Source organism: Carassius carassius, chromosome 23 (assembly GCF_963082965.1).
Source record: "Carassius carassius chromosome 23, fCarCar2.1, whole genome shotgun sequence".
Classification (NCBI taxonomy): Eukaryota; Metazoa; Chordata; class Actinopteri; order Cypriniformes; family Cyprinidae; genus Carassius; species Carassius carassius.
The window spans coordinates 27,491,833-27,513,614 of record NC_081777.1 but is presented as its reverse complement, the minus strand read 5'-3'; the positions used below and the strand labels follow the sequence as shown (position 1 = coordinate 27,513,614).

The 21,782-nt window shown below is 35.3% G+C and overlaps 1 protein-coding gene across 1 annotated transcript in view; it reads left to right on the top strand.

Moving 5' to 3' along the window:
* Positions 1-21,447, top strand: part of LOC132101670 (semaphorin-3ab-like) — a 30,506-nt gene extending 9,059 nt beyond the window's left edge. The window contains exons 2-17 of the mRNA XM_059506790.1: positions 295-455; positions 2,497-2,559; positions 5,992-6,111; positions 6,341-6,434; positions 7,805-7,924; positions 9,062-9,204; positions 12,347-12,461; positions 12,570-12,639; positions 12,792-12,936; positions 13,040-13,259; positions 13,352-13,443; positions 13,675-13,716; positions 14,991-15,148; positions 17,212-17,279; positions 19,102-19,247; positions 20,133-21,447. Of these exons, the coding sequence (XP_059362773.1) occupies positions 295-455; positions 2,497-2,559; positions 5,992-6,111; positions 6,341-6,434; positions 7,805-7,924; positions 9,062-9,204; positions 12,347-12,461; positions 12,570-12,639; positions 12,792-12,936; positions 13,040-13,259; positions 13,352-13,443; positions 13,675-13,716; positions 14,991-15,148; positions 17,212-17,279; positions 19,102-19,247; positions 20,133-20,603 (2,228 nt within the window). The 3' untranslated portion in view covers positions 20,604-21,447. The remainder of the gene's footprint in view (positions 1-294; positions 456-2,496; positions 2,560-5,991; positions 6,112-6,340; positions 6,435-7,804; positions 7,925-9,061; positions 9,205-12,346; positions 12,462-12,569; positions 12,640-12,791; positions 12,937-13,039; positions 13,260-13,351; positions 13,444-13,674; positions 13,717-14,990; positions 15,149-17,211; positions 17,280-19,101; positions 19,248-20,132) is intronic.
* Positions 21,448-21,782: the final 335 nt, after the last annotated feature.

The window sequence follows — 21,782 nt, the reverse complement described above, 5'->3', positions numbered from 1 at the left end:
AAGCAAATATCTTTCGTTAGCTTTCCCAGCTGTCTTTTAGCCATAGTAACACGTCTCACACACACTAAAGCAGAGCTGCCGTCCCTGCTGAGCTGTTCACTGTCAGAGCCAAGGTCCATCTATCTGTCTCCCTCTCAACTATGTAACTCAATCAATCAAAGCATCATGTTTTACTTATTGTGGAGCATATTTGAAAGCTCAGCATATGGTTGTTAATGTTTCTGTCAGCTTTTGCTTTTGAAGGTTGTAGGAGACCCAATAAATCCAATATACTATATTCACTTTTTCCCACAGAAATGTTGGATTCCAACAACCTGCTCACTTTCAATGGATTGGCCAACAGCACTGCCTATCACACCTTTTTATTGGACGAGGAGAGAGGCCGGCTCTTTGTGGGGGCCAAAGACCATGTGCTGTCCTTCAACTTGGTGGACATCAATCTGGACATGCAATTGGTAAGGAGAGGGTTTTAGAACAGCTATTAAAACAATCAGGATGACATTAACCATTTTGGATGGCCAACATTGCACATGTTGCCAGATTGGGTTGTTTTAGATTTGATTTTGCAGGATAAAATTGGCTTGGTCGGGTGGACAAAATTTGGGCTGGTCTGGGGTCAATTTGACAGTTTTCAAACACATAAATTGTATAGGCTAATTGGTTAGCAAACAATCCCAAAAAGTTCATGTTGTGCATCCAGTCAGTCATCACAACATTGCTAAACACACACGTACACTGGAAAGATGACTTCTGCTGATGTTGACATCACGGCCGAACTTTTAGCCATCACTAAGGATCAGCAGACAGACGTGATGATTGTTTGAAGCGTGATAAAGCATTGGATTTTGAATATATAACTATACAAGTGATCATAATGCCTAAATATAAGTTACATGGTAAAGAGTGGGAGAGAGTTTTAACTGTCAAAACGTGAATTACACCTGTTGAGGGAGAGATGACACTCCGAAATCAGAGCACAGTTCAATTATTAAACCAAATTAGGTTGGCAATATTTACCCCAATACTGAGGTGTTCACTCTCAGATCAATGAGTCGTACAATCAATCTGTTTAAATAAGAAATAGAAAAGCTGTCATAATCGACAGAAAAAAGTTGATAAGATTGAATCCAATATTTGCTGGATTACATGCTTTATATGCACAGAAGTAAAAAATAAATAGCTGTACTTGCCACTTATACATGGTCTCTCGCTCTTTCTCTATCTCCTATTCTCTTGCTCTCTCTCTCTCTCTCTCTCTCTCTCTCTCTCTCTCTCTCTCTCTCTCTCTCTCTCTCTCAGTCTTATACACACAAACATGAACACATCAGCACACAGGGGGATCTGTTTCCAGTGAAAAGAATATGAATATTTCAGGGCAAAGCTGTCATTCTGATCACATAGTCTGGCTGAGAGCTGCTATCCATTCACCTGGATAAATAATGAACAAAATAAACGTAGCAAAGTACAGACAAACGGCGCCAGGCAAAACCACAGCCCACTTTAGTCTATATACAACTTTATAAACTTAACCTTCACAGAAGAAAGGTAATATGGGGAAAGTTTCGGGACAGGCATATTGTGAGGAAGTCAGTGGTTATACAAATTTTGATGATTATGCATATTTATGAATTAATGATTATGAAATTTAATTTTACGAAGTATACAAGTACTTATGGTTTAACAAATTAGAAATTAGGATAAACAAATGTTCTGACCATTTTGGGTCAATAAGTTATTTATTTATTTATGAAATTCATAATTTTATTTAGCAAGGATGCTTACATGGGTCCAACGTGACAGTAAGATACTTATAATATTACAAATTTATAATGTTACAATATATGTATGTATTCTTTACATTCTTTGAGGAAGAGAAAGTAATATATATATATATATATATATATATATATATATATATATATATATATATATATATATATATATATATAACTTTCTCTTCATCAAAGAATCCTGAGCGAAAAGAAAATCCATTAAAAATAAAATAAAATAAGCAGCCCAACTCTTTTCAACATTGTTAAATAATAATAAATATTTTTTATTATTTAACTTGAAGGCCTCTCTTGATTAAGTACATTTCCCTTTTTTTATTACTAAACATGTTGTATTAAATTATAAAATTAATTATATAATATATGATACAATAATATTACAGGTCAAATATATTTTGTAGATTGATACATTTGATCCAAATTGGTTATCAGTATGTTATCTTAATGTGATGTGTGTGTATTGCATGTTAGGAGATTCAAATTGTAATATTGTCCTTATGAACTTGTTGCTTTGGTATATTTTATGGTGAATTACTGCTGTTTTGTAGTTTTAACCGATATTAAAAATATGTAATGTTTTTTTTTTTTTTTTTACTTGCTCAAAACAAGTAGGTTGCTGCAGTGGGTTTTCTTAGGGTTAACAGACAAAAAAGATTTCCCAGTATTCTTTCTCCTTTAACTTTCTCTCTTTCTCTCTAACCGGTAGATATCTTGGCCTCCTTCACCTTCTCGACGAGATGAATGCAAGTGGGCTGGGAAAGACGTCCAGGTATGTGCTTCTCTTTCACTTTGTTTTTTTTTTCTGTCCTCTCTCTTCTGTCCTCTTCACGACCCTGAGATCCGTCGGATAGACCTCACTGATGCAGTGAACTGCTTGTTTGTCTGCACTGTTCCACTTCTCTCTGCTTCATCTCTCATGTGACTCGCTTTGTAGTACATGTATGCATGATATAGCTTATAATTAGATCAGCAAGATGAAACTACAAAAATTATTACACCAAAATCTGTAGCTGCGAAGAGAGTGATTATCAGACCTAATATTTTACAGAATTTTTCAACTTTGATAATAAGAAGAAATGTTACTTGAGCTGCACAATAAAATTAATTCATGAAGGATCATGCAACTTTGCAACTTTGAAGACTGGCCTAATGATGCAGAAGATTCAGCTGTGCATCACAAGAATAAAATACATTTTAAAATTCTTTAAAATAGAAAACAGTTATTTTAAATTGTAATAATATTTCACAATATTTTACTTTATTTTTAATCCAATAAATGCAACCTTGGTGAGTACATGAGACTTTGTTCAAAAACAGTAAAAAATCCGACCCCAATCTTTTGAGCAGAATTGTGTGTTTACATAATACGTCACCTTTTAAAAGGAAATATTTTTTCCATTATATATGTATATTATTGAAGGTAAATGTAATATTTGAGATGGATCCAAAATCAAGACAGAATTGGTTTGCTTTTGACAAGAACCACTCATTCTGAGAAGGTAAAGCTGGGCTTGTCTGTCATCTGTCTTTTGCTTTCACAAACAAAGTTGAAGGTTTCTCTCAGAAAATCAGTTCAGCAGATGTCAGTGGAAGAATGATTAAAAAACAAATCACTGAATTGTGGGACAATGGTGTGTAAACACTTTCCAGGCTGGGCTGCCATTTGCTCTCATAAATTCCAACGCCGATCCTGCCCGAGGCACTGCCTTGAACATATAGAGCCATAGAAAGCGGCCCTCTGCGCTGTTAGCATCATAAAGAAACTATAAGGTTGGTTGGGTTTCAATGGTGCTTATTTGAATTGCAATAACATGCATTTTGATGTAAACATGGTTTTCGATGAATGGCAGGGTGCTCACTGAAAGATGGCTTTTATGTGAAGAGAGGGGTGCTGCTGAAAAGAGACAGATTGACTGAGGCTCGTTCTGCTCAAAGAGAGGCTGACTCAAGCTTGTTTGAAGTAAATGGGAGTACGTCAATTTAGGGCCCTTTTGAAGGTCAATGAAGGTAGAAAACTGCTGGTCCTGTTGAAGGATCTCAGCCACAATTTGTAAGAAACAAAAAGAGAGTGAGATCAGCGCTTATGAACCAGAAGTCTTCACAAAAACAACCATTTATGTTGGTGGTGGTGCTGCATGTTAGGTCAAATTAGACAAGGTTTTAATTAGTAGTTTGAATTCATCTGTGGCTTTTGCAATAAATAACCTTAACATAAAATTAGCATTTATTTAAAAACTAAATATGTATTTAATTGCTATAAAATGATAAAATGATTTTATTTTATTTTAGTGTAGTTAAATTTTATTTCATTCACAGTTGTGATTTCAAAGTGTTTTAAATGCATTTTACACTTAGAGTTAATTAATGAGCATATTGACATTTAAAACAATTTATTGTATTATTCGCTTATTATTTAATTTTATTTTCAGATAAGGCTTGGTCAAAACCAATAGCATGGACAAAGCAACTTTTTGAAATCTTTTAAATACTGTTTTCCTATTGGTTACCGTGCAATTTCACTATCAAACAAGGTGTATAGAAGTGACAATCCACTATTAAGAAGGTGAACAAGCAATACATTGAGTGGAGAGTTTAAACTTTAAATAAAACCATGTGTTTTTGTCTTGATGAAGGTGTGTGCAGAAACATGTCAGTTTAAATTAAGTCTGAGTTATCCAATTAACAAATGTTTGCTGGTTGCTGGGAGAAATCACCATACAAATCAGTTACATGTAATCATCGTGGTATATTAGGTTGGGATAGGAGGTTGGAGAAATATAGCTAAACTAAAGTATCAGTAGAATATAGAAAAAAATTAGAAACAATGTATAAAAAGCCAAATCTTTGAGTCACATATTATATGTTGTCATACTTTTCTGTAAGATGAGTCACTTCAGTCTGTTTCAGATGAGACTTGCTCAGACACGTGGCTTTAACACAACTGAGAAGCTTCTGATCATCACACACATGCACATTTCCATTTCCAATCCCTGCTCAGATGCTACAGTGGAGCTAACAAAACACACACACACACACACACACACACACACACACACACACACACACACACACACACACACACACACACACACACACACACACACACAAGCACACTAACCCTGAGAGTAAAGGCCACTGGGGATATATGGACGCCTATAACAGGATTTCCCTGTTAATGCATTAAACACCCCACTGAAAACAGCTCCAGCTGTTGTAATATTTTCCTTTTAATAATGCGCCTTGTGGGATCATGTTGTTCAGCTGTACCGCTGTGTGTGGAATTCTGTTGTAGGAGTTGGATGAACACAGCAATGACATAAACATAGGAATTACGCAATATTAAAGAACATGAAATGATTCCACAGATTACAGCATGACAATCTGATGACATCATAACACATCATTATGCAACCTAAACCTATGAGTGAACCATAATATGAAAGTAATTATTAGTGAATATCTGAAGTCAGTTCTCCTCAAGTGCACACAGGTGTCCTAATCACAGGTTTAGATCAACACAATAACTGTTTCAGTAAGTATATATATATATATATATATATATATATATATATATATATATATATACAAATCTGAAAGTAAACAAATACTTCATACATCTTCACTACTGTATTGTTTTTTATTGTTTTTTATCATAAATGCAATGAAACAGTAATATTGTAAAATATTATTACAATTTTATATATATATATATATATATATATATATATATATATATAGAGAGAGAGAGAGAGAGAGAGAGAGAGAGAGAGAGAATATGAATGTATTTTACAATTTAATTTATTCCTGTAATGCAAACTGAATTTTCAGCATCATTACTCCAGTCTTCAGTGTCACATGATCCATCAGAAATTTTAATATGCTAATTTTCTGCAGACATTCATGCATTTAAGAGTGTCCTAAGTGTCCACTGCATGTGTGTGTGTGTGTGTGTGTGTGTGTGATAAGTGATAAGCTGTGTCTCTCGCCATTTGTTGACACAGATGGCATGTGTTTATTTATCTTAGAACCTAGTGATCACTGTGAATCAAGAAATACAGATACACCACATATTTAGTTTGCTTTTCTCTCTGTCATGTTAAAGGTGTTGTTTTGGAAGTTTCTGTTGGTAAAATATTGACTACATCAATATATATGCCATTTTTATGATCATTAATTGATGTTTTGTTCTCTCTGTCTGCAGAAAGAGTGCTCAAACTTCATAAAGGTTCTGCAGTCGTTTAATCAGACGCACTTGTATGTGTGTGGAACAGGAGCCTTCCATCCCGTCTGCGCTTATGTGGAAGTGGGCAAACGCCCAGAGGTAAATCCATCCAACATCAGTTATTGTTTCACAGTTTATTGGTGATTCTGTTTTATCAATTTATGTCATTTTTGATTATTTAGAAGCTTTGTTCACTTAGACAAGTCCTAAAAATAATGCTAAAATTTTTCGAATCACAGAGTAGCCAAGAAATCTGACGGAAATGTGATAAATGTTTCATTGTGAATTGTCATCTGCACAGATTAATTTTGTGCTCTTTTCTATCCAGGACAACATCTTACGGCTAGGGTCATCAAGCTTTGAGAATGGCCGTGGAAAGAGTCCATATGACCCCAAACTGCTGACTGCTTCCATGCTGATCGGTGAGTGATGCTGAATATGAACGACTGATTTTCTGGTTAATATTTAAATTCATTGTAATCCTAGAAGTCAAAAAATAATTTTTAAAGGTCTTTAAAAAGTTTGTACAGGTAGATGCATTTTATATGAACTAAACAAAATTAATGAATTAGCTTGACTTCACATCTTTACATGCTGGTGTAAAGTCACATGACTAGATTCATTACCCGCTCTGAAAATTTGATTAGCTTTGTTTGGATTAGATTGTAATTGTGTAGGTACTAATATATAGACAACAAGCAAGTTATAGGTAACTGGTCCTATAATACAAATAAAATGCACACAGAAGACAAATCTATCGAAGGTAAATTTTATAAAGTGTGAAAAAAAAGTAAACTAATTCCGAAAATATTATTATTTATTTAAATATATTTATTTATTCAGGATTTATTTATTATAATTACATGTAACTTTATATTTTTAATTTAATAAAATTTAATGTAATGTAATTTAATGTAATTTAATTTAATTTAATTTAATTTAATTTAATTTAATTTAATTTAATTTAATTTAATTTAATTTAATTTAATTTAATTTAATTTAATATAATTTAATTTAATTTAATTTAATTTAATTTAATTTAATTTATGTGTGTAGAATGTTCAAGGGGGTCCAAATATAAGAACACTTTGGACTTCGAAGGAATCATAATCTAATTTAAACTATAGTATCTAATATAAATAAATGGAAATTTTATATATCAAATACTATATCATTAATTTTACATTTTCATTCAACTTTTGACTCAAATATACTGATAATATATTTAAAGTGCATATGTTTGTTTTCTCAGTAGTAGTTGTTATACTTCACTGAGCTATTTTGATTGTCACTCTGTGAAATTAATTAAACTATAAACAGAATATAAAGCAGATTTGGTTAGAGAAACATAACAGGCTACATGTCTTTGTTTGTGTATTTGGTGTGTGGCAGTGCATAATCCGGAGTGTGTTTTGCTCTGGTTCATGTGTTCTGAATGGAAACTCAACACCCTTGAATAATGCTCTCTTTTCGAGGATGACCAGTGCAGACTGTTCCTCTGGTTTTGTGCTTTACCTCCAGAGCATTCTACTGTTAAATCTCTCATCTCAGATTAAAGGTCACTCATGACACACACACAGTGCCGTTCTCTCACGCCGTCCTTAAGCGTGAAATTGCCTGCGAGTGTTGACGGTCACACCTCTTTGAGTCTTCACCTGAGCCGTTATTAAAGTTTACAAAACCCAGACTGAACTAGCTCCTCCTGTCTCCTGACATTTTATTCTTGCCATCCATATTGAACTCACATCAACCATCCTAAATATGATTTTTAAACAGTGTTTTTGATCATCAGATGGCGAACTTTATGCTGGGACGTCAGCTGACTTCATGGGCCGGGACTTTGCCATTTTCCGAACGTTAGGCAAGCACCATCCAATCAGAACAGAGCAGCATGACTCCAGATGGCTCAATGGTGAGACACAAACACATATTGACACACAGCTTTGTATATATTTTAAATGAATGCAAACAAAGACACAGATACTGTTAATTTTCATTAACATTTACATCAACACAACAATTATAAAAATAAAAAAAAACATTTAAAACAGTAATTTGTGCAACATCAGTACAGTTAAATATAACATATTCCCGTGAAGCAAAGCTGAATTTTTAGCAGCCATTCCTTCAGCCTTCAGTGTCACAATATACTTCTGAATTCATTCTCATATGCTGATTTACTGTTTTCAATGTTGAACACTTGTGCTGCTTAATATTTTAAGATGATATTTGTTTTTCAGGATTCTTTGAATAGTAAGTTTAAAAGAATAATATTTGTTGGAATATAAATATTGAAACATTATAAATTGTGAATTTATTTCTCACAACATGATGTTACTTCTTATTTCAAACTTTACTTCTTATTTTCAGATTTAATAATTACATTTAAATGACTGTTTATTCTGTGGAAACAGACAGTTAAATGTGTGAGAGAGAAACAGAGAACTCCTTAACCAGAAAAACTGGATTTTAAATCTTGATCAGACCCTTAAAAGTGATCAAATATCATTACCTCACATTTTGTGTGCTAGCATGTGTGTGGCATAATTTCTTCATGCTTCTTTTTGTTATCCAAAGTAACAATTAAAGATTAAATGAATGCCTTTGGCTCCAGTGAACAAGTTTTGCGTCATAGGAGTGTGTGTATGCACATGTGTGTGTGTGTGTGTGTGTGTGTTTGTGTAGATGTGGTGAGGTGACTGTGTAGGTCAATGTTAGCTGGTGCCACAGTAATGTCATGTGAGATGTTTGTGATGTGGCTCTTGGACCTCTGTGAATACATCAATAACTCTGAATAACCATAAAAAACAGGCTGTGAAGAGCTGGGGCCCACAACACCGTAAATAGAGCCTATGCACACTTGCACATCTCACACACACACACATGTAAATCTAAGAGTCAGACCCATTCAACTATATAAACGATGAATCTTAAAATGAAATCTAAAACTGTCAGTGCTCTTGCTGTTGAAGTTATTGGTGCACACTATTTTTGTTGTATTATGCATTTTTATTCTTTTGTGTTAATGTTGTGTTTGTTGTCCTTCCAGATCCTAGATTTATCAGTGTGCATCTCATCCCAGAAAGTGACAACCCTGAAGACGACAAGATCTATTTGTTCTTCAGAGAGAACGCCATCGATGGAGAGCAAACCAGCAAAGCCACACACGCCAGAATCGGACAGCTGTGCAAGGTACAGATACTCTTCACACGTCCAAACACCAAGGGACCACAAACAGGCTGTATCAGTTACCTTTCAGCTTTGCCCCAGATCCAACCTAGAATCATTGAAAAAATATGCTTCTGCCTATATTTTTTTGCAAAGCTCAAACCTCAACATTTTTTATCATTTGTAAAGTAATGCAGTTTGAAGTTTGCATCATATAACCAGCTCCATGTGTATGGCTTTTTGATGTAGTAAACTTGCTCGGTAGCACACCTGGAGAGCTTAAGTATGAATCTTGTGAAACATGTATCATGCCAATAGAGATAAAAGACTTGAAGAGTGAGCTAAAATGAAATGGTTGCTTCAGCAAAAGCGATTACATCTCAGGTTTGCTTTTGTTAACACTATCGATAAGACCAAATATGAATCACACTGGACATTTCACTTTGAAAGTGTCATAAAACCTGCAAGAATCTACGTAATATCATTTTGCAAAAACGTCACCACAAGCATATTTTGCCAGTATTTCTCCAATCTGATGATGCCATATTGAATTCTCTGACTTTGTTGATATCTTGGCAAATTTGAGCAGAGTTTAGGACAGTTTTTCTCTGAACAAAACTTTAAGGAACAGAGGACTGTTTCCATTTAATATTGTAGGTCGAAGAGACAATTGAGATATTAACTAGATCTCATTTGTGGTTTCTCTTTACTGCGATAATGCATACAAACACCTTTTCCCCATTCCTCTCCTCCTCATGGTGGCGATACAGGTAGGTGGATGGCTCGGCCATGTTTTTGCATTTGGCTTCACCTCTGTCTTGTGGTCTTGCTCTCACCCCCCACACCGTGAAACCTAAGAGATGGCTAAAATGTCACAGGAGTCATCAGCCAAGAGAACAAAGACTGCTCTGTGGAGAAAATGTGAGACTTTGGCAGACTCGCTCAGCTCAAGTGCAAGTCTACAGCTTGAAGTGGTAGAAAGGTGTTCTCAATTACAGCTTGGTCGGTAGTCTGGTATGACTGGAATCCTCTCCTTACAAACACAGACAATTGTCTTATTATACAGAGTGCATTTTAAAGCCCTGCTAATTAGAGCTGATCAATCCACAGTAAAGAAGATGGTTTATATTGCTCATGTGTTTCACATGCCGACTGCCAAGATTGTAGACATACTGTATGCGTATATATACACGTGCACACACCTCTTTAAAATCAATGAATTGTCGGTAATCATTCTATAAATAAAAGGTGTGTGTGCTGACTGGAGTTAATGTTTTTGGGACTTTTATGTTGTAGTGCATTTACTCAGGGGTCATGGATTGAGAAATCTACTTATGACATGTTAGAGGAAATTGTATTATAAAGACAATGTAAGTTTCAGATCTCAAAACTTCCTTGTTGGTTTAAAACAGCTTTTAAACTTGAAACCAAAGCTGCCAAAATGACTCATTTTGCTTTATTACCTAACATTATCTGTTCATTTCTGAATGGCACACAGTCCTTCTTCAGAAAATAAAAAAACAAAGTGCTGTTAATTATATTATATTACACATCGGCATGTCTGAAGTAAACAGAGGTGGGTAGTAACGAGTTACATTTACTTGAGTAATTTTTTGGGGTAACTAATACTTTTCGGAGTATATTTAAAGATGGGTACTTTATACTCTTACTTGAGTAAATTTTTGGGGAAAAATCTGTACTTTTACTTCGTTACTGTGGGCGACGCTCCTCTCGTTACTTTATCTTAATGCAATAAATGTTATAATGCTTCAGTTTATTCCAAACGCGCCGTCTACTTTTCTCTGGGCAATGAGCGATGCCCATTAGCGAATGATTCATTCTTTTGCGTCAATTCTGTTCAAAGGCTCGATCAAGCAATTGGCAAACGAGTGAATTGGTTCATGAATCGGTTTGAATGAGTCGTTCAGTTCGCTGCCGCGCGCGCTGAGCGTCTGAAGTGGTTCACTCAGAGTTGTAACGTTTAACATCAGTAGCGTTGAAAACGTGGCTGGAACTGCATTGAATTGAAAGCAAATCTGCAAAGGCTATTATTTGCTAGCGATGGATATCCTTATTAGATGAACACCGCGTGTGCTGTCTACTGTTTAACAGGTAATAACTTGGGCTACATTCGATTACACGATACCTTACACGATACCACTGTGACATTAGTTTGTTGTACGTGTGTGGCTTATAACAGAGGGGAGTCAAGTTGAATGCAGCTTCCAAAAGACAAAAAATAGCCGATTAAGATTTTATTAATTTTAATACAATCACACCGGTGCGAATACGTTCAGCAAGTCCAGTTGCTAAATTCAGAGCTGTGATCGCTGGCTGGCGCTGAGCCAGAGATAGATGCGTTTATACAGCGCTGCGCATTATAACAAATCACACATGATTCTTTTGAGCTTATTAAAGCATTGGCCAATCAGAGGCGTTCCGATGAGTCATCGCTAAAATGCGGTGCTTCCTTCACTCGTTCGCTGACTGAATACCTCTTTCTGGCGAATTCTCTCGTCAGAAACAACAAAGTGCAGATGTGTGTACGAATCTATAATTAAGATATTGATTTCACAGTGTTAACAGTTTCAGTGATTTTAATGGGAGTTTCTGAGTGATTGAAATCTAGACTGTCAGTGAAAATGATCTTTAATAATGTAAATGTTATTTGCTCTCTTTCTGAACAATGAAAGATTAGTAGCAATATTTATATCACATTAACTTTCAATGTTAAATTCACATTTAATATAAAGTCAGTCGTATTAAAAATATGTTATGGCATGACACCTATATCTGTTACTTAAGTAAACAGACGGGGTTTTATAATAAATTACATAAATTGGAGTAAAGGCTGATGAAATATATACATTTATACACGCTCACATACATTACATACATTTTATCTATATATCTAAATAAAAATAGGCTCAGGATATATGACCCAAAGTAACTAGTAACTAACTACTTGAGTAGATTTTTTATCCGATACTCTTTTACTCTTACTCAAGTAACTATTCAAGACTAGTACTTTTACTTTTACTTGAGTAAATATTTCTAGAAGTACTTTTACTTTTACTTGAGTACAGTTTTTGGGTACTCTACCCACCTCTAGAAGTAAACATGATAAGTAAAATGATACAAGTACGTTGTAATTTGTCCCTGACAGAATGATTTTGGAGGCCACAGGAGTTTGGTGAACAAATGGACCACCTTCCTGAAAGCCCGTTTAATCTGCTCCGTTCCTGGTCTGAATGGCATAGACACACACTTTGATGAGCTACGTAAGTGACCCATGCTGTGACAATGCCTTTGTATTTTGCTGTACAGTTCATCTCTATTTTGGCATATTTGGTTTGCAACTCACTGAATTTGGTTTTGATCGTTTTCAGAGGATGTTTTTCTCATGAGCTCCAAGGATCCCAAAAACCCTATTATCTATGCTGTATTTACAACATCCAGGTATTAAATTTACACAAAATTTCCCACTAAGACTGAAAGCTTGTTCTGTGTTTTTGTATTCAGACGTTGATAGTTGTGTCTCAAGTCTCTGAAGGCAAAGTTGTCAAAAAAACAAAAAACAAACTCAGAATTGCTGTTTCTTGGGTCTACAGTAACATCTTTAAAGGCTCAGCGGTGTGTATGTACAGTATGGCGGATATCAGGAGGGTGTTTCTGGGCCCTTATGCCCACCGAGATGGACCCAACTACCAATGGGTACCGTTTTTGGGTCGAGTGCCATATCCAAGACCTGGCACGGTAAGACGGCCAATCAGTGCTGATGCCTTTTTACATTTTGCTTTTTGAAATAAAGTGACTTGCCTGCTTGGATTTGAACACATGTTCTTCTTGTTGTTGACAGTGCCCCAGCAAAACGTTTGATGGTTTTGAATCAACAAAGGACTTTCCCGACGATGTCATCACGTTTGCCAGAAGCCATCCGGCCATGTACAACCCAGTGTTCCCCATCAACAACCGTCCAATCATAATCAAAACCGATGTGGACTATCAGTTCACACAGATAGTGGTGGACAGGGTGGAGGCAGAGGATGGACAGTATGATGTCATGTTCATTGGCACTGGTGAGTGGAATAAAGTTTTAAATCATTTGATTTCTGTAATTTTTTAAACCAAATACTATATGTAAGTTAATTATGTTATTTTTCTACCGTAGATATGGGCACAGTTCTTAAGGTGGTTTCTATCCCCAGAGGAACATGGCATGATCTTGAAGAAGTCCTATTGGAAGAGATGACTGTGTTCAGAGTGGGTTTACTGAGTTTATTATACTGATTTATTTCTAATTGGTTTATTATTTAGATTTTTTTTTCTATCTACTACTACTTTACATTCTACACTGTAGCATTTGTCCACTAAAACACTCCAAAGACAATATTTTTAAGCTGTATTATTTTCCCCTTTTCATGCTAAGAAATATTTTGTAATAATTTGGTGATAGACAATATAAAGCATTAAAAACACTTATTTTCTTTACAGGAACCAACAGCTATTACTGCCATGGAACTCTCCACTAAGCAGGTTGGTATTATTAGAACTCTTAAAACCACTGATCACATAATGCAATAAAGATGGTGAAAGCAATTCAAATAAGTGCAAGTACTAAACATAATTCAGTTAAGCAAGTCTGAGGAACATAATTGGTATGTTAAAGTGCAGGGAAAAAAGTGAATTTAAAAGTTTGTGTGTGTGTGTGTTTGTGATAGGGAGAGAGTGTGTATGAATCATTCCAATGATTTCCACAAAAATGTTAAGCAGCACAACTGTTAATGATAATAAATATTTTGAGCCCCAAATCAACGTTAAAATAAATTTTTCATAATGAATATAATTTCTGAAGGAGCATGTCACACTGTAGACTGGAGTAATGGCTGCTGATGATGATTTAGTTTGGCCATCACAACAATGGATTACATTTTAAAATATAAAAAACTGTTATTTTAAAATAACTGTTTTTCTCTATTTTTGATCAAATAATCGCATGCTTGGTGAACATAAAATCTTTCAAAAACATGTAAAAAATCTTACCAACCCCCAAAATCTGAATGTTCATATAAATATAGAAATAAAAGTAAAAACCAAATAATTTGGCTTATCACATTCTATCAAGTGTTAAGCTGAATTGTTTTCTTTTAACCACTGTGATTTATGATGACATATGGCTTGAATTGATTCTAAATAGTATCCTAATTTTAAATGCAAACTTGTTAATAAATCATTCTTTTTGTGTTAAAATCAATCACGCACAACAAGACCCAATAATACTAATATGTGATCTCCGTAAGTGCACAACTAGCACAGCATATGAGTTTTTTTTTTAAAAAAGAGTTAACTGGTCAACTGACCGTTTTGTGGGTAAATTGTTATGCTGCACTGCATTTTGTTGACAGAGGAGATATAGCAAGATTCATCATGTACCTAAAAACCCAGCACAGTTCTCACACTCAGGCTGGGTTACACACACACGTTGCTTGGCCTCAAGCTACATTACGCAGAGCAGAGGCTGCTGTCACAGTCACTCACACAACACGGCAACATGAGGTACTGCCATTAGAGGCCACACATACACACACACTGTCACACACACTCAGGACTGCAGCGTGAGCTCTCCTTTAGATGGTGTGAATAATCAAGCAGACACTGAGAGGTTATCTGAAGGGATATATAATTAAACCACTGCATACAAGCCCGAGAAAGTTCCCGTTGTTAACTCTGCTATCTCACCAGCACAGACCATCAAAACTTTGCCATCATTGTTTTAAGTAAGTCTCAATCTCTCTGCTCTATCTTTACAGCAACAGCTCTATCTTGGCTCCACCATTGGGGTTTCTCAGATGCCGCTGCATCGCTGTGACGTGTATGGGAAGGCCTGCGCTGAGTGCTGTCTGGCACGTGATCCATACTGCGCCTGGGACGGCTCGCAGTGTTCCCGATACTTTCCAACTGCTAAGAGGTACACTGAGGAACGCAGAAACACTGCAAATTTGACCTAAGATGAAGAAGATACTCTATGAACTGTGTTTTTACAATGGGTTTCTGAATTATTTTGGGTTGCTACAGTATATCAAAAGTTGAGTTGCTAATATATATAAAGAACCCTTTTATTTTTTACGTTTTTGTTTACATCTAATATTTTATATTATTTCAGTTAACCCTCTGAGGTCTAAGGGTATTTTTGGGGCCTGGAGAAGTTTTGTCATGCCCTGACATTTGTGCTTTTTTCAGTTGCTTATAAACATCTAAATGGCAACAAAACTGGTAGTTGACACAAAAATGAACTGCAAAAGGAAACATTTTTTAGATGCAAATTGTTACTAACCTGAATGACCTGTATATCAAAAACCCTTTTATTTAAATATTTTCAATTTACTTTTTAATTTTAGTTTTACTAGTTTTGTCATATACTTTTGTCGTTTTTATGTTTCTATTTTTTATTTCAGTTTTAGTCTTTTTAATTCTCCAACTTATCTTAGTCAGTTGCCAATTTTTACATGTTGTTTAAATCTAAATCTAAATCTTTAAATCTATATATATATATATATATATATTCGGCTTTAAATGAACAAAAGCAATTGTTTTATACTTTTATTTAACAATAACAAAACTGGTAGTTAACACAAAAATTAACACCAAAATGAAAACTGTCACCATTTGCCTAACCACATATTATTACAAACTTGATGTAACTTGTATGATCTTTTTTTCTATGGAACAAAAAAAAGAGATGTTTAGTAGAATGTCTAAGCTGCTCTTTTGTGTACATAATAAATACATATATTTAGCTAAGAACTGACAAAAGACACAAAAAAAGTAAATAAGAAGTACCAAATAAGTAAATAAAGACTTCTGCACTACATTCTAAGTCTTCTGAAGCCATATAATTATTATTATTATTTTTTTTTTTTTTTAGCAAAAACTGACTTCAATTTCTGTCGGAAATAATTTTCTGTCAATAATTTGTTAAAGTTTGTTTCGGTCAATTAATTTAGTCATTGTTATTAGTTTTTAATATTTTTATTGAGCTTGATTTTTATTTCAATTTATGTTCATTTTTACAAAATGTAGTGCTTCACTTAAACTATATTTCAGTTAGTTGTCAAGACAACATTTATAATTTTTAAGTTGTTTACATTTTACATATGCAACATGCATTTTATTTTATTTCAACTTTAAATAGCAAAAGCATTTATTTACTAGTTTAAGTTTCAGTTAATTTATTCAACAATTAGTTAACAATTTAGTAAACAACAACTCTGCTTGACAGTCCCTGGTAATGCTCTGTTGTTGTATTCCTTGAATAAAAGAAAGTCACAGTTTTGCAACAACATGTACTGATTAAGAAACATATTCATCTTTAGGAGAGCTATCTTTTTAATGTCAGTTTTACTAGAACATTAGAAGTCACAATGCTGTGATTTCATCTTTGAGTTCTTGACCTTATTTGAGGTGTTCATCATAATCTCATTGGATTTCCCAGCTGGCCTTTGTAGCACTTAGGAGCACCACTATTGTTTTCGCTGTTTAAGCTCATCTCTTTCGGGCCGTCAAAAGCAAACATACCCCTACTTAATAATTCATCTTCAATTTGCAAAACAAGAACAGGTCGGGTCTCACATTTACAGTCCATGTCATATTCCAATAGCAAGTAATATGTTTGTGGACGAGGTTATCAGAGAGGTTCTTTGTGCGCTACTGCTGCTATAAAAGGGCTCACATATTGCCAGCATTATTGAGTTGCCTCAAAGGTACATTCAGGACAAGATGTCTCAGGACATATGTTGCATGATACTGTACGTCTTTTCATAAAGGTTAGAGACTAAAAAGCCCAGAGCTGAAACAGGTTCCATTTCAGACACACGTATGCTCATGTGGAGCTGTGTTTGATTTACTTTGACCATTATATAGTGAGAGCTTTTCTGTGAGACAGATGTGTGTAGCAGTGGATATGTGAGTCTCAGTGTGCTCACGCTCACCTGCCCTTTCTAATTTTCTGCTATGTGTGTTGTACGTCCGCAGGAGAACAAGGCGTCAGGATATAAGGAACGGAGACCCTCTGACTCAGTGTTCAGATCTACAGCATCACGGTAATACTGGTGGATCTCAGTGCAATCACAAAAAATGTTTACTACTGTATGTGCAGGAACACGCTGTTACTGTGGGTTAATGATTGTACATTTCTATCTACTACACAGTCCATAATTTTCTGCCAGGTCTTTACATGATCACTAGACTGATATTTCCTACTGTTCAAAAGTTTGGAGATTGCATTCAGCAAGAATGTATGCAGATTGTATGCATTACATTTATCAAAGATGACAGTAAATACAAAAATAAAAATGTAATGTTATTTCAAATTATTGCTGTTTCTAATGGTTTCTACAAAGATATTAAGCTGCACAACAGTTTTCAGCATTAATAATATTAGGAAAAGTTTCTTTAGCAGCAAATCAGCATATTAGAATAATTTCTGAAGGATCATGTGAAACTGAAGACTGGAGTAATGTAATTGCATCACATAAATAAATTACAGTTTAAAATATATTGAAATAGAAAATAAAATTTCTATTTTTATATTTGTTCAAATAAATGCAGTCTTGGTGAGCATAATAAATAAAAAAAAATTTAATTACAGATCCCAAACTTTTGAATCAAAACACCTATAATAGGAACAATTCTCCCCTGATTAAGTATTTTGCTTAACAAGCTTGCAATGGTGATGGCTCATGTCTCGCTTCTTGTGTGTCTCAAACCAACAACCTTCTGTTGCCAGCCATGCATAACAGCATTTCTATCAAACAGTCTCAGCCCTAATTCTAACCTAGCACCAAACACAGAAGAAAACTTGATTTATTAATAGAAATTGTTGTTCCAAGACCAACTTTCAGATCTTACTACTTGACATTATGTTTTGTATGATAACATGCTAGCAAGAAAGCAGTCAGGGTCTCATACTTCCCTCAACGTCTCTTCATAAAATATAATTCAGGATGTGTGGAGAAACTAACATTTTGAAGCCAAAGCAACTGTTCATAATGGTTTTTAATGAAAACTCTGCATACATGCTGTACAAGCCAGATTAGTGTTTAATTAAAGCTTCTGAAATGAAAGCCTAAAAAAGGCCATTCTGCTATGTTAATGACATATTTAACTGCTGAGAAACGGTTTCACAGCTGTTGCAAAAATTACAGGTTTCAGAACATGCACTTATGCACATCAATGTAGATATAGTGTACAGTACCCTTCAAAAGTTTATAAGATTCTATAAGAATGTTATTGAATGAAGGCTCTCGTGCTCCTGCATTTATTTGATCATAAAAACAGTAGTGTGAAATATTATTTTAAATAACTGTTTTCTATTTGAATATATTTATTCCTGTGATGCAAAGCTGAATTTTCAGCATCATACCATTCTTGTTTGCTGATTAGGTGCATTTCTTATTATTATCAATGTTAAAAGGTATTTATAAAAAAAATATCTTACTGACCACAAACGTTTCAACGATAGTGTACATCGTGAGATCACATTCATGGAGACCACACACAGATTTTCTGCGTCGGAAACACCTCATTACAGTGGCACCGCTAACCCACAGCACTGCGCTCTGACGTTTCATAGTTCAGAATTAAAAGGATGGCAGAGGAAAATGAAAGACTGAGGAATAGATGCCGCTTAACACAACAAGTGATTTTCATGTTTTTGGTCTCTCTTGGCCTTGGATCCCTACCGACCTGAAACATGCTGAGAGACACAGCTGTGTGATATAGACATGCTGGGTGCGACTTCACTAGTGTGATAACATATGGTCTGAACTATCAGTTTGTATTCTCACAGTTGGATGCCCTCTCTGTCTGTCTCTGAATCAAGATTTCTGACTTTCTCTGTTGTGTCCCTGTCTATTTGAGCAGATGAGGCAGACGGAGAGAGGGGTTTGCTGGATAAGACAGTGTACGGGGTTGAAAACAGCAGCTCTTTTCTGGAGTGCAGTCCTAAATCCCAGCGTGCCCTTATTTACTGGCAGTTTCAGAGACATGGAGAGGACCGCAAACAAGAGGTATGTTCTGTTATGTATACGGTGGAGGCCAAAAGACCAATTATCATAACAATTGAAGTAAAAAGCTGAATTGAAAAATGTACATCATTTTAGAGTTCTTAGGATTTGGTTTGTCCCTCTTTTACTTAAATGACAGCAGCGCTTAAGCCACGTGGACATTGAGCTGTTCATATTCATATCTGAATTAAAAATTATCCTTCAAGGAAAGAGTATCATGTGCTGTAATGGAAGCAAAAACATCTGACCTTACATATGTGCTTATTTAAATAACCTAGAAATAGAATCCAAATAGAATTTAAATAGTATGACCAATGGGATTGAATCTGACTTTTTCAATGTCCAGTTGATAAATAAATCAAATACAAATCAGATTTTTGCAATTAGATCAGTTAAATATCAGATCAGAATTCATGCAAGCTTTCCATCAATCTTACTCAGTATCGCTCAGAATTGTGTGATTGATTTACCCTGATATGCTGCATTGTATGTATTCATAATTGTATTGTACATATTCATAATTGTAGAAAAAGGAGCAGACAGAACGGTGCAAAACAAATTGGTTTAAATATACATGGATATGCATGACATCATGTTGTGATTGCAAGTTTTAAAAAAGTCCAAATATTAATGCTAATACATAAATACTGTGAGTTTTTTTCAGTTGTATTCCATGCTGTAATACAGTTTGATATTGGATTAAATTATGTCGATCAACATGCTGACATGAATGTTGATTTTTAGAATTTGTTGTCAGGGATGGATCAAATTACAAAAGTTACGTAAATAAACTTATTTACAAGAAACAAGAAAATTTAATTGGAAAACAGAATCAGGCACTGTTGTTGTGAATTATGTTAAGTCCTAATGTCTAAGTTTTTTGTTCAGATAAAGTCAGATGAGCGGGTGTTGGGCACAGAACAGGGTCTGTTGATCCGAACCCTCCATCAGAAGGACTCAGGTGTGTATTACTGCCATGCTGTTGAACACGGCTTCATCCAGACCCTCCTCCGCCTGACACTCAATGTCATTCCCACCGAACACCTGGATGACCTCCTGCACCGAGACACGGCCGACAGCAACGACCCAGCCAATGGAAAGATGTGGTACCGTGACTTCCTGTCCCTCATCAACCCGCCGAGCCCGAACAGCGTCGACCAGCTCTGTGAGCAGGTTTGGAAAAGAGAACGGAAACAGCGTAGGCAGAAAGCCAATCTGCTACACACCCGCCAATCACACGCCAGCCAGCTCATCCACTCCAGCCAATCACACACCAGCAAGTGGAAGCTGCAACAAGAGAACAAGAAAGGACGCAATCGCAGGACCCACGAGATGCAGCGGGCGCCCCGCAGCGTGTGACATGGACTCAAACAGGACATCAAACAGACTTCTGCTGAGACTGGAGACAGGATGAGCGGAATTCCACTTCCTGTAGTATGTGTGTGAGAGATTTACTTATGAACCAGAGCACATCTTCATTCACACGTATTGAGACTCAAACTCTGAGAGGACGTAACAGGACACAAGAAGCTAACAGATACTGAAATACCTGTAAATATGACATCAGTACAAAAATATACTGTGAGACAGGTTTCAGTCTGTATGAAAACCTTGTTTCATTTTATGAGGGACAAAACATGGATGCTGAAAGACCACTTTTTAAGCTCCATTTAGCTGAAGCACAATCCCAGTGCATTCTGGGTAATGAACTTGTCAGTGATATTATGTGTATAGAGTGTGCTGACCTTAACATATACTGTATATCTTTGTATCAGAATGGTAGGCCCGTCTGTTTATGTACTTATCCATTAATTAGGAATTCTTCTTCTTTTCTTTCCCCCTCTTTCTATCTTCCTCCTTGTGTTTTCTGTATTCATCTGCCGCAAAAGCAACGCCTCGGCAAATCCATTAATGGAACTGTGTTGTTCCTCTGAATAAGCTCTTCCTGACAAGAAAAACTAAAATTATTTTCTGCTATTTTTTTTAGATTAATATTTAATTTTGTACTGTGCCAGAGTATATCTAAAATATTACATGATAGATTTATTTTATTATTAGTTGTCTTAATTGTAAACCACTGCATCATGAGGGTAAACAAGCCACCTTCACTAACTTTTTCTCCTCAGTTAAGTTATTTGTTGATATGATTGTGGTCTATGTTCACGTTCACATTTATGTAAAAGCATTGTGGTCAAGTATATGAAATATGGTGGCATTTGTTAAGGGGTATAGCCGTATGTTACTTTTTGTCATGTTCATCATGCATACTTGAGGAAATACTGGCTTGTACTACATGTACAAAAACAGAATTTATGAAAAACAATCCACACTACCACTATATACACTATATGACCGTTTTTCAGCTGAAGAATAATTCTGTTTATGGCATAACATTATTATTTGTAATTACTAAAAACTGCTTTACATTTTTTCTTTTTAAAAGGCTCTCCATTTTTTGTGACGTTCAAGGCCATATTTGAAGTCAACATCAGTCTGGAGCACTTTTTGCTACTATAACGTGACATTTCTTAGTGAAAC